The following is a 27,226-nucleotide window of genomic DNA, read 5'->3' on the forward strand; positions in this document are numbered from 1 at the left end:
TATTAAAATTTATGTCATGCTTTAAAACATGTTTTTTTTCATTATGTAAGCATTGTATTTGTTTAAAAAAAGTTTTTTTTTCTCCCTCATATAGATATATCGTGATTGGCCCCATTTCACAGCATGCCAAAAATGCACACGGCATAGTAACATTGGGTGGATCAATATATTTTGAATTATAATTTTATTTATTCATTTATTTTATGCCGAACGCACTAACCATTACACCACGAGGCCGACTAATTTCCACTTGATTTAATTTTATAGGATAATTATTTGAGTGACGGCACTGAATAAATTTGAAATAAATACAATTAAATATAATAATACACATAAAATTCACCCTTTACCCTTTGATCCCTGAACATTGATTTAACTTTTTATTTTTGAGTTGAGAAAAAACAATTGCGTATTTTTCTGTTTTTTTTAAAAAAACACAAAAAAATTAAGATTGTTTCGATACGACCTTTTAAGAAAATAAATGAAAAATCAAGAACAAATATATTGAAAAATAAAAGTAATACTGAAGTTTGTAAAGGAGTAGTAATTTTACCCAACCAAACGGGTGACAGCTCTACGCAAAACTGATCCTCGGGAGACATTTTTTAGAGTTTTTAATTTAAAATAGCTGAGCTACTTACAAACGTTGAAATATGTACCGAAAGTAATTAGTTATATCAAATTAATTATCACAGAAGAGATACATGATTTATTTCGCACCAGGACAAATTTCTATCGGCGGGGAGCAAAGGGTTAATCTACCGTGCCTCGTGGATTTGGATGATAAGTGTGAAATTGGCCTTTCTGTGTCGGATGTCACATGGCCGGTGTTTTTGTTTAGAAGTTCTGTTAATAATGAACAGACAGTATATGATAATGTTTCTACTATCCTAAAATACGTGGGGATACCTTGAACGGACAGGTGAATGAAATGTTCACTCCTTCCATACGTATTCGTGGCATGACAACGGTATAGTCCTGAGTCCTGTCTATCTGCTCTGTCTATACTTAACTCGGATCTTGTTCCAGACTCCTTTTTAGTTTCCGATAATTTAATCCTGAAATAAAATAAATCAATAAATAAAATATTCAATTTTATTTATATTATATTGAATGAGTGTCAGTATGAAAAAAAAAACACATCTGTATTGAAAGGAAGACATTTTTGAGAAAGGACCATTGAAGTCAATGAATTTGTAGAGCTTATGGCTTGGATTAAGTGACCACATTACACACTGGGTAACGTTCGCCATTTTGCCCATGTTAAAAATCCATATTTTTTCAAATCTTTCACCTTTTGTGAAGTAAAATATTATGGTTGAAAACACTAAGATTCATCTAAAACAAAAATTCCCGAACTAAACATAGCTTACAAATGTTATCAGAATAAGGAGTTGAGGAAATATGGATGCTTGAACATCGCGCATAGGCATAATAGTGAATGCTACACGGTTGATGCATAAAGTTGTCACAATCAGCCAATGACAAGCCATAAGCTTTGCAAATACCAAGACTTTAATATTATCAACAAAAAAAAAATTCCAATGGAATTCAGCTATGTCTACAAACATTTAGATATACTCAAAATATTGTTTATTTCTGTACATTTTATTCGAGTTTCCTAGTATCTAGATAAAATAATTTATTCAGATGAATTTCACCGGCATCAATAAAAGTTTTAGCTCTTCAATATCAATAAAATCAACAGTTGGAAGAATTTAAAAAATATGGATGTTTGAACAAAGGCAGAATAGTGAATATTACAGTGAGTAAAGCGGCCATTTAAACCAGGCAAGGACAGGTCATAATCCCTGTAAATGCCTAAATTTCTATATTTACTTCTCGAAAATTTTCTCTATCTCTATTGTAATATGTTTATATTTTACCGAAATAGTTTGGTTATTCCAAACAACTGACGCCATGTTAAATATATAAAACCTTGCGGATTATTATTAATGTAAAGTTACTAATACAATATGTTTTGTTTTTTTTAGGATAAAAAAATATCTCCGTTGTAATAGGGTGATATTTTTTTTCTTCTCACGGAATGTTGATCTGTTGTAAAAAGTGTTTACCTATAATTTGTATGAATATCCATAGAGTTTAAAGACCAGGCATTCCTTATTGGAGTATCTCCTAATATATCACAGACAAGGGTGACTGGTTCGTTCCGTTTTACGGTCATATTTTGAGTGGCTACCTCAAAACGAGCAGGCTCTACAATAAAATAAAACGTAAGAGAAATACAAACACGTAGATGCATAGCTATTATTATGTGTCAATTTAATTATAGATTGTATCAAAGAAACAATAATTGTACAATTTATTTAATACTTTTTTTATACTACTAAAATGATACAATACAATCTAAGATTTCGAAAAATTTCCAAAGTGCAAAAGAATTTATACATTTTTTAAAAATGCTTGTAAATTTAATGAAATTCGAGCGTTGTTATTGAATCAAAATTTAATAATAAGTCAATATTCTGTTAAAACAAATTGATATTACGTATAAATCGGATATTTTTTTTCAGTGTCCGACTGAAACATGATTTTCAGTTAAAACCTAAATCATAACAGATTTTCAATTTCTGTTCTAGTTTAGGCCAAAACCGAAAACGAAACTTATTTTAATTAATTTAAAGTCACCTTCGAACGCCTGAAATTAGGCGTTATTATTGCTCAACATTACGTTTTCATATACATAAATGTTAAATGAAATACACAAAAAAATAAAAGGCATGAATTTGAAGCATAAGTCTTGTTGTTTTAACGCTTTTTGGTTCGTTTTTATGGTATAAACATAACTTATATCTTACAGTTCTTCAATGTACGATATAAAGAATTCTGTTTTTAAACTTTAAAGGAATTACAAAAATATAAACATAAAAGATTTTAGAACTACTGACTAGAGTAAAAAAATCACAAAATCAGTCACGTTTTTATTTTTTATGTTAGACATTGCCAATACAATATCTAATTATTTGAATACACCAATCCAATATCTCTAACTGCGCTAATTACAGCACCACCAAGCACAATTTTACATATTCCGACCGCAGGTTTTGGCTGAGCCAAAGTTTCGGCCGTTCTTTGTCCAAAACTAAAACCCCGGCCAAAACTCGTTTTATTGGCTGAAACCGGTACCATAAAATTCAGTTGGTCACAAATATTTTACTCCGAGGATAAATTTTAAGATGTACATTGTAAAAATATATGGATAGTAAAAAGAATGAAGGTTTTTCTTTAGTATAATGGTGTACTCGTATAAATATAATTTAAAAAAATTAATGTTTCCCATTTATCGTTCTTTAATATTATTTTTTAATTTTATTTGTTTTATTCACCTTATTTACTTCATTTGTTACAAAAATATTATTTATTTTTGCACCATGTTATTTCAAAACCGTGTTTGAAATGAGGTTTGGATACGTAAATATAATCAAAGATGCGTATTTATAAGTGGTTCAGATCTAGTATTTTTTGAACAAAGAATCAGTTTTATATTTAAAATTAGATGTCCAATTCCTAAACATTTATTTGAAAAAAGTCATTTTTATTTTTAAAAATGTCAATACCTTTAACCAAAAAGAATTTGGGCTAAATAACACAATAGGCGCGCCTAAAAATCGTGTTTTAAGAACTTAAATAAGATTCGCTTTATTAGTTTGAGGTTTATTTATAACATTGTACACTTCTCTAGAATAGACAATTAAAGACCTGTTTTTTTAATTTAGTTATTTATTTATTGTTATAAAATGATGAGTTGCCCCCAACGATTTAAAATAAAAAGATATCAAAAAATGATGCACACGTCAACATTATTGTTCGGAAAAGGTTTACGTATTTTCCTCATTAATATTTCGTTTATCTCGTTGCTATATCTACGACACAGGTTTTCAGTGTTTTATTTATTTGCATTCTTATTTCGAAAAACGGATATATCAAAATGTAAGTAATAATAATAAATATTTATGTATGCACTAGATGCAGCACTAAGCACCCGTTCTGTGTTTTATTCAATCTAAGTTCCGGAACCTAACTTGTATGAAGCTGCGTCAAAAGGTGCAACATTCAGTTTTGCATTGATAATAAACTGTCATAGACACTTAAGTCTTTTTAACTCTACTGCGCATTTTGTACGGCAATGTTCACATGGCAACGCTAACTTTTTCGGAATATCATTTCAAAATATCGTTTTATAAAGCATCGTCTCTTTTTAATTACACCTCAGTGGTAATAATTTACATATTTAATAAATGTCATTATAGTAACGAATGGAATAATTTTCTCATCACGTCTGATCACAATGAAAGTCCGTAAGATAATTATGACAAGTAAGGCCGCGACGAAGCTCAGTGGTTTAAAAAAAAAATAGTTTATTAGACTATCAAACTCAACCAAAGTTCTTTAATTTGTTGGACTGTCCGCTTTCTGCATAACTACGTTCAAGGATTGTTGACCTAAACTTGTGACGTTTCAAAGAAGTTCATTTTTATTCAAACAATTTTTATTAGTTTTTTCAAATAAGTTCTAGGAAATTTGCCGTACAATTATAATGTTAAAATTTTACCGCGTGTAAGAAAAATATTTTTTGTACCCAATTTTCCTTAGCACGCAACTTTATTATTACCCAAGAATCGAAATGACATTTTCCGTGCGCTTGTAACGTGTCTATTTAATTATTCGTCATTGGTTTCACAGTAAACATAGATGTAATCTCACGTGTTATTAATAAATAAATAAATTTCACTTACCATTCACATCAATCACAATATTCTTATACAAAATAGCACCGATCCATTCCCGGCCGTACATCTGTAGACTCCTTCGTCCTGTTTAATTACAGAATCTATCAGCAGAGTTCCATACTGTACGTGTACAGGTGACCGCTGATTGATGATACCGTGTCATAGTCTTTTCCATCCTTGGCTGCTCACCCAAATCACATACACATTTCAAATATCGTTAATCATATTTCAAAACCAGCCGGTCAGGTAAAATCAAAATAAATAAAAATTGTTTTTTTATATTTGGTTCTCCTGGCAATGTTACGTATAAAATTCAAAACTTTTATTTTTATGATACTCACTTCGCTGTTTGGACCAATGTTTCTTAGGTTCCGGATATCCTTTGGCGTCACAATTTATGGTTAAAGGACTTCCGAGTAATATGGAAATGTCCTGGGGCTCGTTTCTCCAATACGGAGGAACTAAAAACAAAATTATTGCGAAATGCTTGATTTTTAGCCGTGTTGTTTAACTTTGAAATTTTTTTATTACAACTTAAAATATAAGAAATCAAACACTGATTTGAGTCAAATGAATATTCTTTTTATTTTTGAATATTTACAAAAACAAAAAATTCGTGACATTTGTTTCGCCTTGTTAAGGCATTTTCAAACGAATGTGAAGATAAGATGGATCGAATGTCCTTATATAGTAATATAATTTAAGGTACTTAAGTAAAAAATAAATCAAACTGATAAGTAAAGCATAAACCATAGAATTAAGAATAGTCCAGAAGGAGCTTAGAATAATATTTGAATACATCGGACTGTGTTTAAAAATCCCCCCACTCTGCCCCACTTTCGCCGCGCGCATACTTGAAGTCACCGCATAATGCTGCCAGATCACGAAAATTATAACCATACCCAAATGTAAGATAATTATATTTAAAAAAGCAATTTGTTAATTTTGTATATTCGAAACATTGATTGACACAACGGAGTAGATAAGTAAAGGCTCATTTAATAAGAATAATCGAATTAATGAACTTTGAACCAAAAAAAATAATCTAATTTTGTTTTACATAAAACGGATATTTTTTATCATGTTTAATAATATTTGACGTTTTAAAGATAATTTCGGTCAAATGTCCACCACGGCGTTATTTAATCCGAAAGGTCCATTTTTTGTTAGTTCTCTCATTAGATGAGCAAAGTGCTAGTCCATGATTGGAAAGTTAAACTTAATTCTCAGATAGATTTCCCGATTCCTATAAATAATACCTTTTTATAAGAAAATATCAATATAGTCTACCCGATAGTTTTAATTTCCCTTTTGTTAAGTAAGCTTTTTGGAATATTGCCTTTTAGAAACGGAACTAATAACTTAGAGTTTTACGTTTAGATAAAATAACCTTTTGTGTCAAAACATTTCTCCTCAAAATGTATTGAGCAAATTATGCTTCGTTTCGTTAGTTTCCAAAACTTATCTCGCCGTACTCTTTGTATTATTTTTATTCCCTTCGTTTTCCTTCTTTCATCAGCAGGGAAGCTAAAATTCAACTAAATCAATTAAAACCAATGTTTTTAGCAATAAAATGTAGTTAAAAAAAAATTACGAACCTGGTAACACTAACAAAACATCCATTGTATTTTTTTTGACAATCTGACAGGTGGAAAAATAATAAAAACTATGAGTAATGCATTTGGTACTTACAAATGTATTTGCTACTTACAGCTGATATGTGATCCCGTCCTGTTTCTTGTTGATCCCAGCAGCATTTCTACACTTTAAAACGACACAACACGACATAATTAAACTAAAATCGTCAGTGACGTCTAAAAAGAAACTAATGGGTCAAAATGTAAAACAACTCGTTAAAGAGTAGTTTAGTCGCTTTCTGTGTGATGCGCGTATGCGGTTTCTGGACTGGATTCTTAATTCTGTGGCATGTACATTAATTATAATTCTGTGAAAAAACAATAGTTAAGGGCAAGGTTAAGTGTTTAATAGGTAATGGGGAATTTAGGTATTTATATTTGAATTTCGGAAAAATTTATAACAAAGTAAGTAAGCTTTATAGTTTTATATCTTTAGATAGTTGTTGTGTAACTAAAACCAATGATATTAAAAAAGGTTTGTGCTCTTTTTTATTTAAATATATGATTGAAATATAATGAAGAAATTTGTACAAAAATTAATTTATTTTTATAAAATATTATTTTTTATTTTTTAGAATCTCTAAAAAAATGCAATTGTAAAATGATTCATCTATTAAACAATTATGAAACAATTGTAACAATTTTTTTGTTTTCATATACCCATGTTAAAATAAAATAATGTTCAGCTGACTCAAATCAGTGTTTGTTTTTTTATATTATAAGTTTAAATATGGAGTTCTACAAAATATTGTTAAACACCAAATCAATTGACGTTTTATTACCTTTGATAATCAGTTCTCCTGAAATGTTGACTTTTCCAGCTGAATTTGTTGATATACATGTGTAAGTTCCACTGTGTACGGCAGAAAGGCTTTTTATGATTAAAAGACTGAAAAATTCAGAACTTCTTTCTTCGATCTGAAAAAAACACAAAAATATGAATGGTGCAAAATTGAAGCAAAAAAACAACCCGCAATTTTCTTTATCACGATTATTTTTATATCACAGTTATCTGATGTGAAATAATTGTTCTTGATATTGTCGGTAAAAAAATATGGTTTAACTATTATTTTTAAAAAGCATTCCGTACAAAAATAGTGTGTTAAAACAGGATGTTCTTTAAACGTTGTCACATCCAAAACCACAATAATCAGTATGGGCAAGAAGACATATTAGCATGTTCAAAAAAATATTTAGAACAAAGGAAATTTTCAAAAATAAAATGCTTTTTTAATATTGTATTTGGTACAATATTAGAGGCGTTTGAATGATTATTATTATAATCTCCTTAGAATATTGCAACCTCCCATTATTTTCGTGGTGTTTATAAATATTCCCTTCTCCTTAAAAGATCATCTTTGAATCAGTTTGTTCACTTGCACACTTCTGCAGGGCAGAAGTGAGGAGAACACGGTGCAGTATCAGACTCCTCCCTCTCCTCGTTTCTCCTCTGCAGAAGTTAGAAGCCATTTGCTCTTTTTGATATTAAAAAAAAAAAAAATTCGTTCTAAAAAAATATTTAATATGCCAATATGTCTTTTTGCTCATACTAATTATCGTGGTTTCGGATGTGACAGTGTTTAATAAACACTCCGTATAATGGTTACTATTACTTTTGTTAAAAATCCGCGCTTAAGTGAAAATACCGCCACTACTACCAAAATTAGGTACTTTACTGATTATGGCTAGAAACTCTATTGTTCTTTACTAAACCTCGATCTCAAAAAAAAAACATAGTTGCCAGCTTTGCCAGTCAGTTTTGACGTGAAAAAAAAATCAAAAGTATTATGTTACATAAATACTATAACACATCAGTTTTTTATAAGGATAATGCTTAGATATAGATTATAAAAAGCAAAAAAATAATTTTAAAAAACATAATGATGTGTGCATATAAAATTTTGAATAAAAAAAAAGGTTTTTTTTTTTAAAAGGACAAATTAAAAATATTTTATATTAAATGCAAAGAGCAATATAATTTTGAGTTTTTTGTTCTTTTTGTTCAGTTTTTTGCAATAAAATTTCTTCGTATCGTCGGGATTGTAGAATAACGACGGATGTGCGAAAAGTGCGAAATCGACTTTCTTTTATATTCGATATTGAAAAAAATGATTAGGTTTTTTTTCAAGGTTAAAAAAAAATATATATATAACGAACCCAAGCAAAAAATTATATACTTTTGTACTTTCTGAGTTGTGACATAAAAGTGTTAAAAAAAATTAAACCGCTCTCAAGTAAAGTTGAAAAAAATCACATGCGTCACTGTTCTACGATCCCATCAATATAACTGTCGTAATTGACATAGGCCGTATATTTAATAAATATAATATAAAGATTCGTGCGTATGTCGTAAATAAAAAGTAATATTAAATTAGTGATAGTTAAATTTTACAAAAGGTAAATCATACTTCGGTACTAGCATCGGTTGTCTGAACTGAACTCTTGTCCGTCTGTTTTGTTCTTGTCCCATAAAAAGGAAGTGGTAAATTACAAATCTAAATAGTAGACTAACTCAAGAGAACCACGCGCCGATCATGCTCTAGGATCCGTGTCGTCTGCTCTGTTTCCTATATGTATTTGGATTTTGTGTCATTGTTTGCTTTGTTTGTATTACTACGTTCTTTTTCCTTTCCGAGGCGGGATTTGAACCTCAATTCTGTAATTTTCCTTACCTTTTTAAAAGAATTCTTAAGTAGGGATTTTATCTCTTGCGGAAGATGTCCTTAAAAAAATTATGATTCTCGATCTATTGTGAATTAAGAAAGATCCTTACAATTTGTGTTAAGGATAAATCCTAAATATTATATTTGTCTACTTGTAATACCGCGTTTATTGTCTATGGTTTTGTTTTTTATCCATAGAAGTATGAAATAAACAGTCAAAACTCAAAATTGTTGCAATCAAGAGACTCATCTGAAAAATGAAGTAAGTGTTTATTGTGAAATTTTCTAAATAAAATGCTTTTTTAATATTGTATTTGGTACAATATTAGAGGCGTTTGAATGATTATTATTATAATCTCCTTAGAATATTGCAACCTCCCATTATTTTCGTAGTGTTTATAAATATTCCCTTCTTCTTAAAAGATCATCTTTGAATCAGTTTGTTTGCAGTTCACACCAAGTCATTCTAATAACGTATTTTCGTCTTTATTAATGTACCTACAATAATATGATAATTATTTTTCTTCAGCAACCAAATTGGAAAGAGGTCCAGCCACGTCAATGGACGGCAACGTGATATTTTGGTGGATTTAATGCTGAGGCACTCTGAGTTTGCTGCCGGTAGATTCATTGGAATGAACGGAAAATAAATTTTGTCTCGTATGTGGACAACTTTGACATCCTTACTGAATAGTAAAGGTCCGGAAAAATCTGAACTTCAGTGGCAAACGGTATATAAACTATAAGAAAAGGATAGGCACTTTATAAATGCTATATTTTTTTGTAATTTCATTTAAACAAGAAAGACATCATTTTCCTATATTTTACTTGCATAAATAATATAGTATTAAACTAATAAATAATATACATTTCTTTCAGGTATGGGTAAGCCTTAAGTCAAAGGTTCGCTTTCAAATATTTCGAGAAATGTGCATTACGTGTAATAAATTGTATTTTAAATAAAAATTAAATACGGGAGACGTTTTTTCCAGTAAAATATAATATAACTGGTTTTATAAGCCTTGCGATCTTGCATCACAAAATTACGTTTTTAGGTGTTCACGTCAAGCGCCTCTATCCTTACTTTGTAGTTCAGATACGAAGCTAAAAGGTTTTTTCTTCCTTATTTATTCTTATTTAAGTATACTAGTAGTAAACAGTATTCGTAGTCCGTAATTCTCCATCCTTTAAACACGAAGTAATTTTAGCAGAAAACATGTAAGAAGGCTATAGAAAAGGGAACTTATTCATAATAATATTTTATGTTGCTGAAAACGGATTCAAGTTGATGAAAGTTGATAGAAATACTACCATTTTTTTTCAAGTTTTAATTCTTCGTCTACAATTACATCAGTGGCTAATTTATGAATAAATTTTAAGGATTCTAGTTTAAAGAGTTCCGTTAAATTAAATTGTTTAGTTTGTTTTAAAAGTTCTTTCGTTGCTGTTAGATAGGGTAGGTCATATACTTACTTTAATATTATGATTTATCAAATAATACGCTTTTTAACGTCATTTAAATAATGTTAAATATTTTGCATAAGATGTAGATGTGTGTTGTATCAAAGCCAAGCAGTAATTTTAAATGTGGTAGTATCTCGGTATAATTTGATTTTGTTTTTTAAATATGATATTACATACACAAAATAAACAAAAAAGCAAGTTTGACTAAGAACAATTGATAGCGGATTAAAAAAAAGTTTTTATCCAACCGGAAAGCCATAGATAAATGCACATTTGTTGGTGTTTTTCATGCGTTTTTCTAATTAAATTGTCAAAGAGTTTTCAAAAATAGCATTATAACAAAGTAATTAAGATGACCACTCGATTATCGTCAAGTGGAAGACAAAATTTAACACATTTCCAGCATAAAGGCACTGGTATTATTTTAAAGGATCACAAAAAAATTGAAAAATCATCAAATGTAAAAATGTCTAAAAATGACAAATAATTTATGTTTACTCTTACTTGCATCGAAGCTGATATTGGCCCTCCGTCCTTAAGCCAGGTGAAATACACCGGCATATCCCCGCTGATGACAGTGCATGACAGTTGAGCCCTCTGTCCCGAGTTGAGGGTCGGAGGAAACATGAGAGGCGAGAGGACCGGAGGACTGTTGATGACCAACTGGAGGTCTCTCCTCGCAAGTTCCCCGCCAGGGCTGGTCACGGAACACGTCAGGGTACCAGCGTCCCTGGACGGGTTGAGACCGGAGATCTTTAGGTACCCGCCATCCTGCTGGTAGCGAGGGTCTGAAGAGATGTCAAGGCCATTCGTCTCCCATTTTACATGACTGTAAAAAAAACTCACGGAATTGAAGAAATTTGTTTAATATTATTTATCCGATATATTAATATATATTATATTGGGTATCCAAAAACACCCAAACAAAACCTTAAAAGTTCAGTAGCGAATGGATTTTGAACAAAACTAGGAGATCGAGTTTCTTGTCTTGTAGCGACGAAATAAGAGTATTTTAATTACTTTATTTATTACACAACATTATCACATTATTACATCAATATCAATACATAGATGGTGCTCCAACACGCTAGTGAATGGTTTCTCATTTAATAAGATATATACAAGAATCAAAATGGTACCTGTGTCGATATTCGCTAATAAGCGGAATGGGGAATGTTGTAAAAACGTAAAGTTGCCACTCAACCCAGCCAATGACAGGTCATAAGCCCTGTAAACGCTCGAATATCGATAATCCTGAATTTGAAAAAATTCTACCTCATCTCTGTAGGAATATTGATAAAAAAAATACTTTATTTATATTTATAAATGTATTCATCCTTGAACAAGCCTTTTATCTAACCAATTACCACTTGAACGAATAAAATCTTACCTTATTGGGTATCCATAAAACGGGCATAAAATCGTTATATCTCCCCCAGTCACCCCACGCTTGGTATTCATTGAGCGAATGTAAGGCGGGCCTAAAATACATAAAAAATGATTAAAAATTGAAACCCCAATCAAATAAGAATATGCTAATGAACAATTATCACGAACTCATCAATTTAAATAACAATTTCAATACTAATATATGTAAACAAAAAATAATCAACGTGTTTTAAATTCCTTCTGACCGAAAAATGTACACAAATAATCTCGACGTTGTATATAAATTATTTTTTAAATTGTTTTTATTTAATTTCAAAAATATTAACAAAATAGTCTTAAATTAGTCCTGCTGAGTTGCGTTGCAATCGATTGCATCGATTATTCACACTTAACCTACATTAATAATAATTTTACTTGAAAAACATATATTGTAATCGAAAATTCAAAACTATCAGAAATACACAAAACTTTTTTTTATTTACCATAATTTGAACAAACGAACCACTCCTGTATTTAACACAGTATTTTTAATATTGTTTGGTAACATGTTAAATATTTTAAGTATACTGTATTGCAGTGTCCTTTTTGCAATATTTATTGCAATATATAGGAACAGCTAGCCCTTCCATACTAGTAAACCTGGTGTTGTTATCATATACCAACTTGTATTTATACTCAGAGTGCGACGCATGCTGACAAATTAATTTATACCAAAGTAGAGCCCCAACAGATAATTTATTAACAGATTTATACATCAATGATATTGAAATATTGTGTCTCTGGCGGTAAATATCTTTATGTTGTAGCAATTTGATCATGGAATTTTGCAAAGTTTGAATAAAATTAATATTAGTTTCACTTGATAACCCCCAGGAAGTTATAGCATATCGTATAGCGTAGCGATTCATAGAGAGATAAATAAATAATTCGTAAAGTATTAACAGGGACATAATATTTTGATATATACATTCTATTACTTATTGCTCTTAATCGCTTACCAGAAAATGATAAAGTTAGTTAAGGAAAAAAATAATTCTAATGGTGTTTTTACTTTGTAATTGTTGCCGAAGATTCAAATAGTATTGCTAAGTTTATAATTAAGACTGACGTTGTTGCAATGCTTTATTATTTTCAAAGCAATAAAATCTGGCACACATAGATTCGGATAAATAAAATTTTACTCTATTATAAATAACGTGCTATGTTAATAAATTATTTCAACTTTTACATCCTTAATTCAAAGAAAAAAATATTTTTAAGACTGTACTTTAAAAGTTATTATATGAGTTATTAACAAACTCTAAAAAGAAACTAAATAACTTGAGGGGGCGTCATGGTATTATCTTTTGTCAAATTGTCTAATTTCTCCCAATATAGAGAAAATATTTATCACCATGTGGTAGCAAATCTTTGTCATGTAAATCAGTAGACATTTTATTGTTTGAACAGACGTATTATGATACTAACATATTACAATAGAGATGAAGAACATTTAAGAGAATGTAATATAGAAGTCTAGGCATCTACAGGGCTTATGACCAGTCAATGGCTGGTTTAAGTGGCCACTTTACACACTGTGTAACTTTACTCACTGTGCCTAGACTTCTAATTTACGAGTACCTTCTCTTAAGTGTTCTTCATCTCTGTTGTAATATGCTAATATAAACAGCTCCCCAGGGAGTTGTCTTTGTCTACAAAAAATTGGACAAACTCAACATATTGTTGTATTATAATACATTTGTTTTTAACACCTTAATCAAGTTAACATTCCTTCTCCAAGGTTAACTAACATACCAGTGTATTTCATAATGCTTCAGATGTAATGCAACACCTTTATACATAATATATAATGCTGGTTTGAAAGGAGTAAACATCATTTTATGTAAAAAGAAAGTGCTTTCTATTAAAACAGTTTGAAGATTCATAGCTCGTGAATATTTTTCTACACGGAAATGGATGTCTTTGAGCTGTTTTAGATTAACTATTACAATAGGATTATATTATGTACATACCGTATACGTTAAGCCTTGCTAAATGAGATACATGTCCTTTAGAGTTGCTTGCTTTGCATTCGTATAATCCACCATCCTCTATCCTTACTCCTGTTATGTTCAAATGGGATATTACGTATCCTGAATGATCAATGAACTGACCCACAGCAAACCTTTAAAAATCAAAATAGTTAAAATTATCGTTTTTATTTTCATCACACGCGTGATAAAACGTGTAAATAATGAATGATTTTTTTTTCGACTGTTCATTGTAATTCGCCGCCTTTTTATATTAGTACACGAAATTTTATCAGCTTAAGAGCTGTATCTGAAATACGCATTTTGTAACCAAATAATAATAAATTACTGCTATTAAAAATTACAATTCTGGAAAATTTAGTTCCGAGAAAAATAATCCGCACGATAGATTTGATTAAGACTATGTTTTGCGCACAAATAAAAACAACTGTAGTGATTTTTTATCTGTGTGTTTGTAGGATTTTGTTAGTTGTCGTTAACAAAGCTCTTACACAAGTTGAAGATGGCAGAAGAAAACGACTTTATACTTTAAAACGGAATTTATCAGCACTGAACAATATTACTACGACCTGTGGTCCTTTTATAGGTCGAGCTCTTTTGTTCTTGACACCTCTATACAGCGCATTAAAAATCATTTTTGCAATTTTATTTTCTCGTAAAACTGAAGTTCTTCGTTAGCTAGTATTTGTTCAAATAAAACGGATTGCAAGGTAAATAATTTTATATTTAACGACACTTAAAATACATAAGGCGTGAAATTATTTTCAATGGTTCCTATTTCTTCCGATGAAAAGTTCGTTCTGAATTACTAACATACAAACATATCTACCTTTTGCAGTTGGCGTTACTTATAAACCTGGGCACTTTGATACATGACAGATGGCAGTAGGCATAACCATAGAAAAACATAACAGTTGAACTCGCATGCATTTTATTCAGAAATAAAGCAATGTGAATGTAGCTATGGTTGAAATACATGTCATGTCAATGATTCTAATAATAATAAATAATATAATTTGGCCATTCGGATCTTTAGCACATCTAGGTTTAATTACTATTAGCGATATTACGTTATTATTTGTATTTTGACACGGGTCGATTACAATTTTTCAAAGGCGAAAACTTTGACATTTAATTTCTAGATCGTAATTAAAGACGTAACTAATCTTATATTTTTAGAACAAAATAATTATTTACCGTGATATTTAATCGAAAATGATTTCCAAAATGTGTACAGTGCCGAAAAAATATTTTTAATAATCATAACCATCTTTTACAGTTCCAATTGAATAGAATCCGTTATTTGGTTTGTTAAATAAAATTATCACTTTTGAAATTCGTACATAAGTGTGATTGGTCACCATAGAATTAAATATTTATATGTTGGTCACTTTGTTTTCCAAATGTCAGTTTGACCACTACAACACTAGTTAACATTTCCAATAGACAAAAAACTTAATAATGACCATAAATTGTGCAGAGTAATTCAATAATAAAACCACGTTCCGTATTTTCATATTTTACTATTTGTTGATATTTTATATTTATTTTTTAATACGTTTCAAAGATTAGATGAAATCGACGATTTATAACCAATTTATTAATTTTATTCAAAAGATTTTATTTAAGAACTATTTGAATAGGTTGGGTTAGAATATGGAGCGCTGTATTTTTTTTTATTTGTTGCGCATCAGAAAAAGCACAATAAAATGACGATATTTTTGTTGATTTATGTGAGAAGCCGCTTCTCAGGAAATGACTTTGTGACGTAACTAAATTTATTTATAAGAAATTCATGGCGTAGCCGAAATATTGTAATAAAAACGAGGATGTTTTTGTTAAGTGACGTTAGCAGGCGCTACTCAGGGGCGACTTTGCGACGTTAAGAAATTCATGGCGTAGCCGAAATATTGTAATAAAAACGAGGATGTTTTTGCTAAGTGACGTTAGCAGGCGCTACTCAGGGGCAACTTTGTCACGTGATGAAATTGTTTTATAAGAAATTCATGGCGAAGCCGAGATGAGTGGTGTTTCGAAATATATCAGTGTAGGTAGCCGCCTAGTTATAATATATTTTTTGCACATGTATAAATCTTATTTTTGTATATGTATACTTATAATTTTAATATGTTTATGTATGGTTCTTATTTTAATATGTTTATGTATTAATCGCTATTTTTTTCCAATTATTTTTAATCGCTATCCCGTTTATAGATTATATTTGTAACACTTAATAATACATTTTTAAAAGTATTAAATGTTATTTTTGTATTTTCCATAATGTATATTTTATATTATTAGTTCTTTTAATTTACTATATATTTTTATATAAAAAAAAAAATAATAATGCGTATTTTTCAAATGTATTTTTCTGTAGAAAGAAAGAAGAAGAATTTTCCTGTAATAGACAATCTATGAAAATAATACACATCTAATTTCAGCTCTCAGTTGATCGAATTTCCAATCTTCTTTTTTTTCGATGGTTAAAACTCTATGAAATTCAAAGACAATAAAATTTTTGCTGTCATGTATCGATGTGCCCAGGTTTATAAGTTGCCCCTTGCAGTTTTCGCTGAACTAAATATCTCAAAAATTTCAAAGCGTTTACGAAATCTTTGTTATTTGATGGAACCACACGATAGTGTAAGTCTGAAAAGGTTCACTTGTTGAATGGCTAATAAAGGACTTCGTTTAGATCCACACTGGACTTAAAGCCTTCTTTTTGTTTTGTTTTACAATTTCGTAATCATTTGAATAAATGTGAAGCATGTGATAGCAATATTATTTGTAAAACATAAATTTTACGTCAAATTATAATAATCACTTCGTAAAGCAAGCGCTTTTGAGGTTTAAAACCATGAAAATAGCGCTATATAAGACATTATTTAATTTTAAAAAATGGCAACTTTTACAGATCATTTTTATATTTGTGTTGTTTCTTATCTTGTAGGCCCACATCTCACTTGATATTATTCATATTAGACCTATGGTTTATTACTCTATAATATGTCATGGGCAAATAGAGTCGCCGATACAGACAAAAATCAATATGTGATAATCAACCACAAATATCACAGCAATACAACGGGTCGTAGGTACTCAGGTCGAGAATTGCAAGCGTAAACCGAAACCACCCATTACACGTTTGTTGTTAAACTAAAAACAAAACTAAAAATTCGGAACGCATTTTTTTTTTTTACAGAAACATAAAGTCAAAAACGATTTGATTACAAAATAAAAATTTACACTGATAACTGAACACTATTAATGGCTAGGTTTTACACCCGTTTACTAACCAAAAAAAATAATACAATCTCCTGAATGTATTTGTACCTTGTGAATGTATACCTTGCGCTAAATTTATTTACTTTATCATGTTTTACCTACATATAAAATAACAACACTATAGTTGCTTTGACTTTCTAACTAGAATAAATAATTCTATTCCATATGATTTATTGTTTCAGCATTTACTTTGTGGAAAAATATTTTGAATTTATTTAAAATAAAACACTTTGTAAATTTACTTTACTCTTGTGTGGTAAATTTACAAAGTGTTTTATTTTAAATAAACCCTATTCTAAGATAGTCAAAAATATCATTTTATTTTACAAAAATTCAGTACGTAATGTATATATTATTAAGATTATTTATTATCATATTCCATACATAAAATTATAAAAGTAAACACAATTGCTTTAATTTTCTAACTAGGGTTATTTATTTTGTTTTAAGCTAGTTAAAAAATATATAAACATCGGTAATTAATACATAAAAACAATAAATAAAGGAAAAAAACGTAGTGAAAAACAAGGTAAAATGCATGGCAAAAAAATGAAAAGAAAAAAAAAATTGTGCATAGCAAAAACCGTATAAAAAAAAACATAACAAGTAAAAAGAAAAAAATATGCATGAAAATGTTATAAAAAATGAATTCGTATCGTAAAAAAATATATTTAAAAAAAACAGTAAAAATATAGTGAAAAGTAAAAAGGATCTTCAAAATATCAATCAATAAAAAATATGTAATTACAATTCAAATAAAACTCAAAGAACAAGAACAAAGTAAAAACAATATTTTAATAAAAAAGTTAGTTAGTAAAAAACATAAAATATTAAAAAAATAAAAATATTAAAAAAAAAAAAATTTAAACTAAAAAAAATTTCGGCCATCTATTAGCCATCAACAACACCCCGATACTCTCCGTGACAAATTTCATTAAGGACGGCAGTCTGCATCTTCTTTATCTCGTGGCTCTTACAAAATTTCCACAGTTCTGGCATAATATTAAATAGTTTTTTTTCCGAAGTAAGAGTATTGTCCTAGTGAGAAGGGCTCTTAAATAAATTAAGTATAAAACATATATCATATAGCATAACGAAAATAAAAAAACTCTCTCTATGCTAAGTTCTAATCATTTAATGAGAAATTGTAATAATAAATGGTTAACTGGTGTGAATACTGCCTTAAGTAAATATAGTTGTCTTATATCAAACAAACTTCGCTCTTTTTTTTCATCAATCTTATATTTGCAGACACATGTTCCAAGTTATCAAATTATAATTATAACTGGGTTATCAAGACCGATGGTTTACCTGTGTGTCGATAAAGACAGGTGTTCGTTATCAAGCATCCAATCAAATCTCGGGAGAGGGTCTCCCGTGGCGGAACACTTGAGGGAGATGTGACCTCCAGGCTGGACTGCTTGTTCTATGAAACTGTACATCATTTCTGGAGACGAGCCTTCAAGCATACATATTTCATTTTCATTTATGAGAAAATACACAAATCGATAAATCTAGTAATGTGCACATCTAAGTATCATGTAATTATTTATAAAATATATTGAATTAATTTGATACATTCTGAATATGTATGCCAACATTACAATTACATTAAGCAACATATAAAATGACGATTAAGAGATATTTCAAAATACATTTTACCAATATATGCACTCCAATATATCCATCAAAACAGTTGTAACAGTGCATAAAGGTACTGGATGTGAGAAAACGCTACCTAAAATGGGCACTGACTCACTTTTGGTCGAACAATAAGGAGAGGTCTCAGAAAAACGTTTGTACGGCTTTTGCTCAGAGATACCTCTTCTTAATCGCACCGAGAGTGTTTAATATTTTGGAAGAGCTTAATAAGCTTCCTGATCCCAACCGTTTAGAAAAATTTAAAAAAAATAATTGCAGAAAAATCCACTTTTTAAATACAAACCTTGTATATTATAAGCAAGGTAATAAAGCAACTTTTATATATAAAAAAAGCTCTCAAAGACAGTATCTATTTTAAAAAAAGAGCTTCTGGATTGGATCTTTCTTAGGGGGGGGGGAGGATTTGAGTGAGAAACTTCTTGATGGTTTTTAAATATTTGAGTTAGTTTTTTTTTATTTTAGTTTTTCGTATAATTCAAATGTTTTTTTATTGCATGTTATTTCATATGTTGAAAAGGCATGTATTTTTTAATTTTGTTTTTCTGTATAATATATATGGTAATTTGTATGCTTATTTATTTATTTATTTTATTTACTCACTAAGTCCATTCATAAAATGGCGAAAACATATCCTTGTGATGCACAGGCTCAATTGAAATAAAATACGAATAAAGAAAATTAAAGTTAGGAAAAAAAACCTCCATCTTACTGTTTGTTTAAATCTAGAAAGATTTACACTTAAAAAGTCAAGATCTTGTATCAAGTTTACAATGCGATCTACTCGGGACATAGGTGCATACAAGCATAGTTTGTGCTGTGCTGATCAAGGAACAGCACATATTTATTTCACAACCGGTGGACCGATAAATTATACATATTTTCGTCCCATTTCAACACAGGACTATGATTCCATAGAGTTGGGATTTGTGTCTCAATAAATGTAGATGAAAAAAAAAAAAAAAAAAAAATACATTTGCCAGTTAAAAAGAGGTTTACAAGGCGATAGCGCCCGTAAGTCAATAAACAAATTAGTCAAAATAAATTAAGAGGATTAAATGAAACTTTTTATTAATATTATTTAATGTAGAGTGTCATAAATAAATAAATAATAAAAACATTTAAAAAATCAAAAGCCATAAAATATTTTTCAACAAAGCTTTGACGATTAAAGTTCACCGCAGATTTATTCTAAAAAATGTATTCACTTATTACACGACAAAAAGTAAAAATGAAAGGATTCAAAAGTGAAATAACAAAGGCTTTGACAGCCTTTAAAACCACTCGCCACAATTCAAATGTTAAGAAAAGGCCATTTACCTGATTCTCTCTTTCGTCTTGTTTTTAATTTTTTGAAAACTCGTTCCGGGAATTCGCAAAATATTTCCACATTTTTGGCAGTATCAAATATCTTGTAAAAATAGGGTCTTAAAGATACTTCGTTTTTAGAAATATTTTTTAAGGATAAACTTAACCTGAAAGATAAAACGACATTGCACGTAAATATAATTATTTTCGCGTCGAAAAAAGCATTATTGGCAGACAAAAACAATTAAAGTAATGAAAGTTAAAAATAAAAGGGCTTTTCCAAGTTTTTTAAAAATCGTTTTTAAATAAGCAAAAACTGCAGTTATTTAGAAAAAATAGTAAAGGTTTTATTAATTCTGTGTGACGTCGGATACATTTTTCACAATTGTTTATAATACGCTTATTTTGAATTACCCGAAAACAAGACGTTTTGCGGCCTGTAGAACAAATGCCACGTATTACCTTACCGCGCCATACTTTTACGCAATATTTGTTAGAAGCGCACTTGGCAGGCATGAGGTGTGACGTAACAATGACGTGATGCCAACTGCAAGCTGTTTTGTATATGCTTATTTTTAACCCGAAAAATAAACAAGTAATCAAGTTTTTTATACTTCAAAAGATATATCATTAGAATTGTAAAAAAATGTTGTTTATATTTCATACAGTTTGACAGTTATTACCTATTCGTAAAAATATATTATTTCCGTTCGATCATCAAAGAAATCAGATTTTTTATCAAAAATAAAAATATTTTAACATATTACAACAGAGATGAAGAACATTTAAGAGAAGGTAATATAGAGGTCAAGGCATCTACAGGGCTTATGACCTGTCAATGGCTAGTTTAAGTGGCCACTTTACACACTGTGTAACATTTACCATTTTGCCCATATTTGAACATCAATATTCCTTCAATTCTTTCATCAAAGTTGAATCCAGTTTATGCTACAAAAATTTGGGCAAACTCAAAATATTGTTGATAAAAATATATCATCAATACTTTTTTAAACTTTGGTTTGAATATTCAAATTTAAAATAAATTATTATTTAAGTACCTACTCACTACCTTTGGTTGATTTTAAAGTTAATTTTTTTAAATTATTATTTTGTTTGACAATAAACCAAAATTTAAGGCCAAAATATTGAAATTATGTAGCTATAAAAACAATTGCTGCATATAAAAATTTTATTCTAATAAGGTGATTAAATTTTCTTGAATTTTTTAAAATTTAAAGCCTTTCGAGAATATAACTATGAATATAACTAAAAATGTTCTACGCGCCAAAAATTAAATTTAAGTTTTTTATTGGAAAAACACCCTCTTATTTTCCTTTCAACCTGAAATAAAAAAAAACTTCGGTAATTCAATAATTTCTTCTGCATTAAGTTCATTAGTTCGTCACCTTTTTATTTTTTTTTGAAGCGTGATATTTTATTTTTTAACCCAAGTTTGAGGAGGGAAGTTCCGACGTATTTTTATCACAAATGTTTATGACTACCAACAAAAAATAAAAAAATACTGAAATAATGAAAAAAAATACAGTTCTGAATGTTTGAATGTCAAATTTTGGAAAAATCCTAAAAAAGTATAAAAATTTACACATCTCCCAAGCTAATAAATTTTAGCTAAGGAAAGTAAGGTCCAATAATTAGGGAATGACCTCCTCTATATGCAAATTTGGTATGGCGGGTTCAGTTCTAGTCACCTGTATAGGAAAGGTAGAAAAGAAGAAGAAATTGCAGTTTGGGATAAAAAAGTTCATTTGAGAATGAAAACAAATGGCTTAACCATGAACTAATCAGCGTTGAAAATTTTAACTTAAGTATAGTTGAGCGTTAGAATTCAGAAGTAAGTGAAGAGAAGTGAAAAGGTGTGATAATCTAAGCTTCAAAATTTTGTAGTTGCTTTTAATAAAGTGATTACTCACTTACTAACAAAAAAATAAATTATAAGGATCAACAAATCAAACACGAATGTTAAAGTGCATTTTTTTAAACAATAATGTTTATATTTGTTCGTATCTACAATGTACTTACTTGGATATAAAACTTGGTTTTCTTTTGAAAGCACACATTTCCAAATGTAAGGTTTTTCTTCTGTCTTCTTTATTATTTCTTAGTCTTTTTGCAAGTATTGAACTATCTGTAAAAAAAATAACGAAATAAGTTTCAAATATCTTGTTTTTATGCGTGCGGATGAAAAGTAGAGTTCTGTCTGTGAAATAGAACCACAAACAATAGTTTTCGACTTCATGGCTGCTCTCAGGTAAAAATCCTAAAAAGAGAAATAGAGTGGAGAAAGTCCATTTCGTATATGTGGTTGCCGCATTCACCTACCATTTTTGAGGTCCCGGTTCGATTTCTGACAAGATGTCATGAAACATAATTTTTAAAAGGTGGTTTGACACTGAAATGTTTCATTACTGTCCAAACTGAAACCTAAGGTGAATAAATATTTTATTTATATATAAATATGATGCTGAGAATTATTATGTAAAATGTTATTACTATACTAGCCTTTAAAACACGCATAAAAGAGCACATACAATCATGGTCTAATAATAAAGATAATTCAAATTTTGCCAATCATTTAATAGAAAACAAACATTCCTTTGATTTAAAAAATAATGTAAAAATAATGCATATTGCACCTAAAAGCCATAAACTTGACAGACTAGATTTTTTTTTATTCAATAGATTATAAAATAAACCCGACGTACAATAACTTAATGAACAGATAACTCACGTGCATTCTCCATTACTTTATCCATTGTAATATATTTTTACTATGATATTTTACCCTTTGATTTTCAGAAATCATGATTGACAAAAATCACACTCACGAAGGCACATACAATAAAATACTCAAACTCATTAAAATAGCATTATATCAACTCTTAGTTAACCCGAAAAATATTTGATAATGATTCTTAGGATAAAAATAACTTTATGTAATTAACTTTCATATAATTTTGAATAATCTTTCCTTACCTCTATTTTGTATAAATATATTGAACTCCTTAATAAAAATACCAGTCTCGAAGATGTTGCGAAAGCGATGAAACAGGTCACTGGATTTACCAAATTTGAGGATTAAAGTATCACTCGTCTTTTATTTATATACTACATTAATACCGTAATTTGAGGGCACGTTCAAACATGGTGGTGTTTGCTATCCCTTTAACTCTGCATGTAATTTATAAATTTTTTTTGTAAATACTATGTTTACTACGCAAAAAAAAATATATTGATGGTAAAAAAGTATTCAAGTTTTTGCATGTAGGTGTAGCGAGTGTCCTACGGAATGACGAGTACGTCTTAAAACTGATAGACATATAAAGTGAGTAGGTGTTGAAATAATAATGTTTTCTTACATTTATTAATATTTATTTAAAATATAATAAATAATATCAAAATCATAGTTTTAACCAGCTGGGGTAACACATTTCAACCGTATAATACTTCCAACAGATTTAAATGAACTTTTCCATTGGAGTCATAGAAGGGGAGAGTCTGAAATGAATAGTTAGTCATAAACATCTAATGTCTCGCTATTATTTCAAAGGCCGTTTTTCATGAAAGGAACCGTATGATTGTGACAAGTCGGAATGACTTTTCATACAACAAACGGCGGCGTCAGTTGCCCTGTCTGCATCAGAAAAACATGGGATTCATTTGTTATGGAGATCAGTGTTTTTGAAAGTCATTTGTTTTTACAGAGGGATGCTTTAGGTAAAATATTGTTTTGTTTAAAGGGTTTTTCTCTATTCGTCATTTGTTTTGAAAGACATTAAATAATTAAGAAGAAATTTCTGCTCAGACGTGTGGATGAGAGAAATAATAATATTTTTTAAATTTATTTATGTATTTGTCTGTTAGAGAAAATTATTGGTGTAGGTTCATTGTAATTTATTGACCCTGCAAAAAAGAAAAGAAACTTCAACATATGAAAGAATTGAAGGAATATAGATGTTCAAATATAGGCAGAATGGTGAATGTTACACAGTGTGTAAAGTGGCCACTTAAACCAGCCATTGACAGGTCATAAGACCTGTAGATGCCTAGACTTATATATTACCTTCTCTTAAATGTTCTTCATCTCTGTTGTAATATGTTAATATAAACAGCTCCCCAGGGAGTTGAATCCAGTCCTCGTCTTCAAAAATTTGGACAAACTCAAAATATTGCCGCAATGCCGTTTTAGAATGGGTCAGGTATTCGGCTTAATTTTTTTTTCGCTTGGTAATGCATAAGCGGACGCCTAGCGACAAAATCTTAAAGCTGCGCAACCGTTTCCGTAAACGCTGTCAAAACTGGTGAAAAAATACATTACAGCGCATGGCTAGAGTCAAACCCATCAAGACGTAGATCACCAAACCAACCTGTGGGGCGTCGTTGAAATTGACGTAAGTCATAGTTATTCTATTTTACTACGTAATGGGTGTTCCGTAATCGATTTGCTTACATTTGCGTACTTTTTATTTAAATAGCTCTCACCTAACTACAAATCCTACTCTCTTTTTTAATCTTGTTATTTTTCTTCATATATATTTATAATATTAAGATTTAGATTTATTTGTTTATGACGAAATACAAGCATTTTAAACTTTACATATTACATTACATTACATATTTTATTTTTACGAAATATTCCCAATCAGCAAAATGCTGGTATAAGGGGATATTATATATAATAACACAATAGTTTGAATAAAAAAATCGATATAATAACATCACATTTTACTTGTCACACGGGCTGTAAGAACTAATTTATTAAGGTGTTTTTTAAGTACGTATACGTTTTGAATATTTTTTAGGTCATTAGAAAGTGAATTGTAAAAAATTATTCTTGTATACACAAAACTGTGACCATATATAACTGTACTATGACCATAATACCATATAAATCTACTCAGTGAGATGCCAGGAGGCAATCACTGCTTTACAATTAACAAATTTCAACGTTTAGAACATTTTGTCAAATATTTGCATCGAAGCAAGAAAATTTAGTTCTATGACAGCATTCAAAATAATATATAGACGTGCCCTATAGAGTTAAATATTTCGAAAGTTAGTGACACTTATACCTAACCATAACTTTCTCTTTTACGCCAAGGCTGCATTCAACGATCAATGTATATGCTACTAAATATTAGAGGATACTCGTTTTTGATACGTAAAAACGTTTGTAGTTTAACGTTAACAATCAATATTCGTTTTTGGTAGATCTTAATCATATTTTTTTCTTAAATTCCTTTGACCAATTAATTTCTTTTAACTAGATTTTTAGAAATGAAAGTAACTCACATGTTTTATATTTTAAAAACGTATTTCTATCAGTTCATCACTGTAACTAAGAAGAGCTTTGCAATTGTGCCGCTAGGAGTGTTTTGACGTTTACGAAAAAACAATATTTATATTTGAATATAAGTTTTAAACTTTGTTAATTACTCATGAACAAATATTTACCAACGAAAAATTACACTATGACAACCAATATATTGGTTGGTTGGAAGAAATTGCCATTTGGCAATAAACCCGCCAATGTACAAATAACATTATGTACAAAAAGTTGATTTAATAAATAAGCAGAACAAATATATGCAAACTAAAGGATACCAGTTATAAAATAATAAACTCGTTGCTTTTAAAGTAAATAAATCTTAAATTTCTTGTGTATTTGAATATGCTTTCAGGCTGCTGGGGTTAGTTTTTTAAAGATTTTAATAAGAGTCATATTACTTTAGCCATTAATAACTTGTAAGAGTATAGGAAACACAAGTTGTGGTAAAGCGGGGTTTAAACATTGGCCTCCTGCTGGAAATTTTGGGAAACGGTATCATGACACTACACAAACACTATAATTAAAATAATAATTTGACATAAATTGTTAACAGTATTTTCAAATTCGGTAACAAGATTCAAAATAAGACAACCTAGTTCAGTCAATGCATTTTAAAAGCTCTTAAATGCAGAAGAACATGAAACATAATATTGAGTTTATTATAATAACCGATGGAAAGTTACACTATTATTGAATGAAAACCCATATTATTTTTAAAAAATCCTTTAAAATAAAAATTATATTATTCAGTATTTTTAACTTGATGATGGTAAAAATCGTAAAAAAAGAACAAAAAACGAGTTCGTTAACCATTCTTAAGATCTTGAATTCGATTTCTAGGAACATCGTAGAGAAAAAAATGTTTTTAAAGTTGGCTTTTTAACTAAAAAAATTCACTGGCATGATGATCGTGATGGGCTACTTTAAAAAAATCAGTGCTCTTTGCACCACCGGGTAAAGATAAGTGTCTGAAAATAAAAATAATATCATCAAAACTCAGAATGCATCAGAAAACCTTAAAACTTGCGTAAACAAAGGAGATACAAAGATAAATAATAACTGAAATGTGAAAAACAAGAAAGAAGTCGATCATGGGAATTTAACGATTGAGGTTTAATTTTTTTCATCTTATTATAATCGAGACCCAAAATGCAACTAAAAAACTTTTTATGTTGGGAATATTAAGAAAGCATAAAGATAAACAGCAACTAAGAAATGAAAAACTAGAGAACAAAGTAAACGTGAAACTTATTATAATATGAATATTTACTTCGACAAATAGATACGAAGGTTTTCACGGTCAGTGTTATCAATTTGTTTTTTATTTTTTAAGTGATACCCTGTGTGTTGAATTTGTTCCGACGTCCGACCGCAATGGTAGCCGAAACGTCGGAACAAATCCAACACACACGGTATCACCTAAAAAAGAAGAAACAAATTGATTTACTTCGATTTGTTTTAATCGAGACCCACAATGCAACCAGCAAACTTTGTAAATTGTGTAAATGAAGATAGTGAAACTAGATTTTTTAAATTGAAAAGCAAGTAAGTGAGTATAACGATCGTGATACTTTTGTCATTTAAAATTTCTTTGACCTGATTATTATCAAGACCCGGAATTTTTTATATTGTTTTAAACATTTTTACATTATTCTGCACCACAACAGGCCAGAAGGCCTAATAACGGTGGTGA

At 29.5% G+C, this 27,226-nt stretch overlaps 1 protein-coding gene across 1 annotated transcript in view; it reads right to left on the minus strand.

The window, feature by feature from the left end:
• Positions 1-27,226, minus strand: part of LOC148281180 (cell adhesion molecule Dscam2-like) — a 311,957-nt gene that overhangs the window by 41,610 nt on the left and 243,121 nt on the right. Inside the window, 13 exon segments of the mRNA XM_088227065.1 lie at positions 910-1,058; positions 2,076-2,217; positions 4,758-4,799; positions 4,802-4,870; positions 4,873-4,932; positions 5,093-5,212; positions 7,171-7,306; positions 11,020-11,344; positions 11,906-11,996; positions 13,917-14,068; positions 18,531-18,678; positions 20,199-20,353; positions 22,227-22,332. Coding sequence (XP_088083191.1) covers positions 910-1,058; positions 2,076-2,217; positions 4,758-4,799; positions 4,802-4,870; positions 4,873-4,932; positions 5,093-5,212; positions 7,171-7,306; positions 11,020-11,344; positions 11,906-11,996; positions 13,917-14,068; positions 18,531-18,678; positions 20,199-20,353; positions 22,227-22,332 — 1,695 coding nt within the window.

The sequence above is a fragment of the Micrasema longulum genome, unplaced genomic scaffold (assembly GCF_059751315.1).
Source record: "Micrasema longulum isolate JH-2025_06_02 unplaced genomic scaffold, ASM5975131v1 h1tg000487l, whole genome shotgun sequence".
NCBI classification, from domain to species: domain Eukaryota; kingdom Metazoa; phylum Arthropoda; class Insecta; order Trichoptera; family Brachycentridae; genus Micrasema; species Micrasema longulum.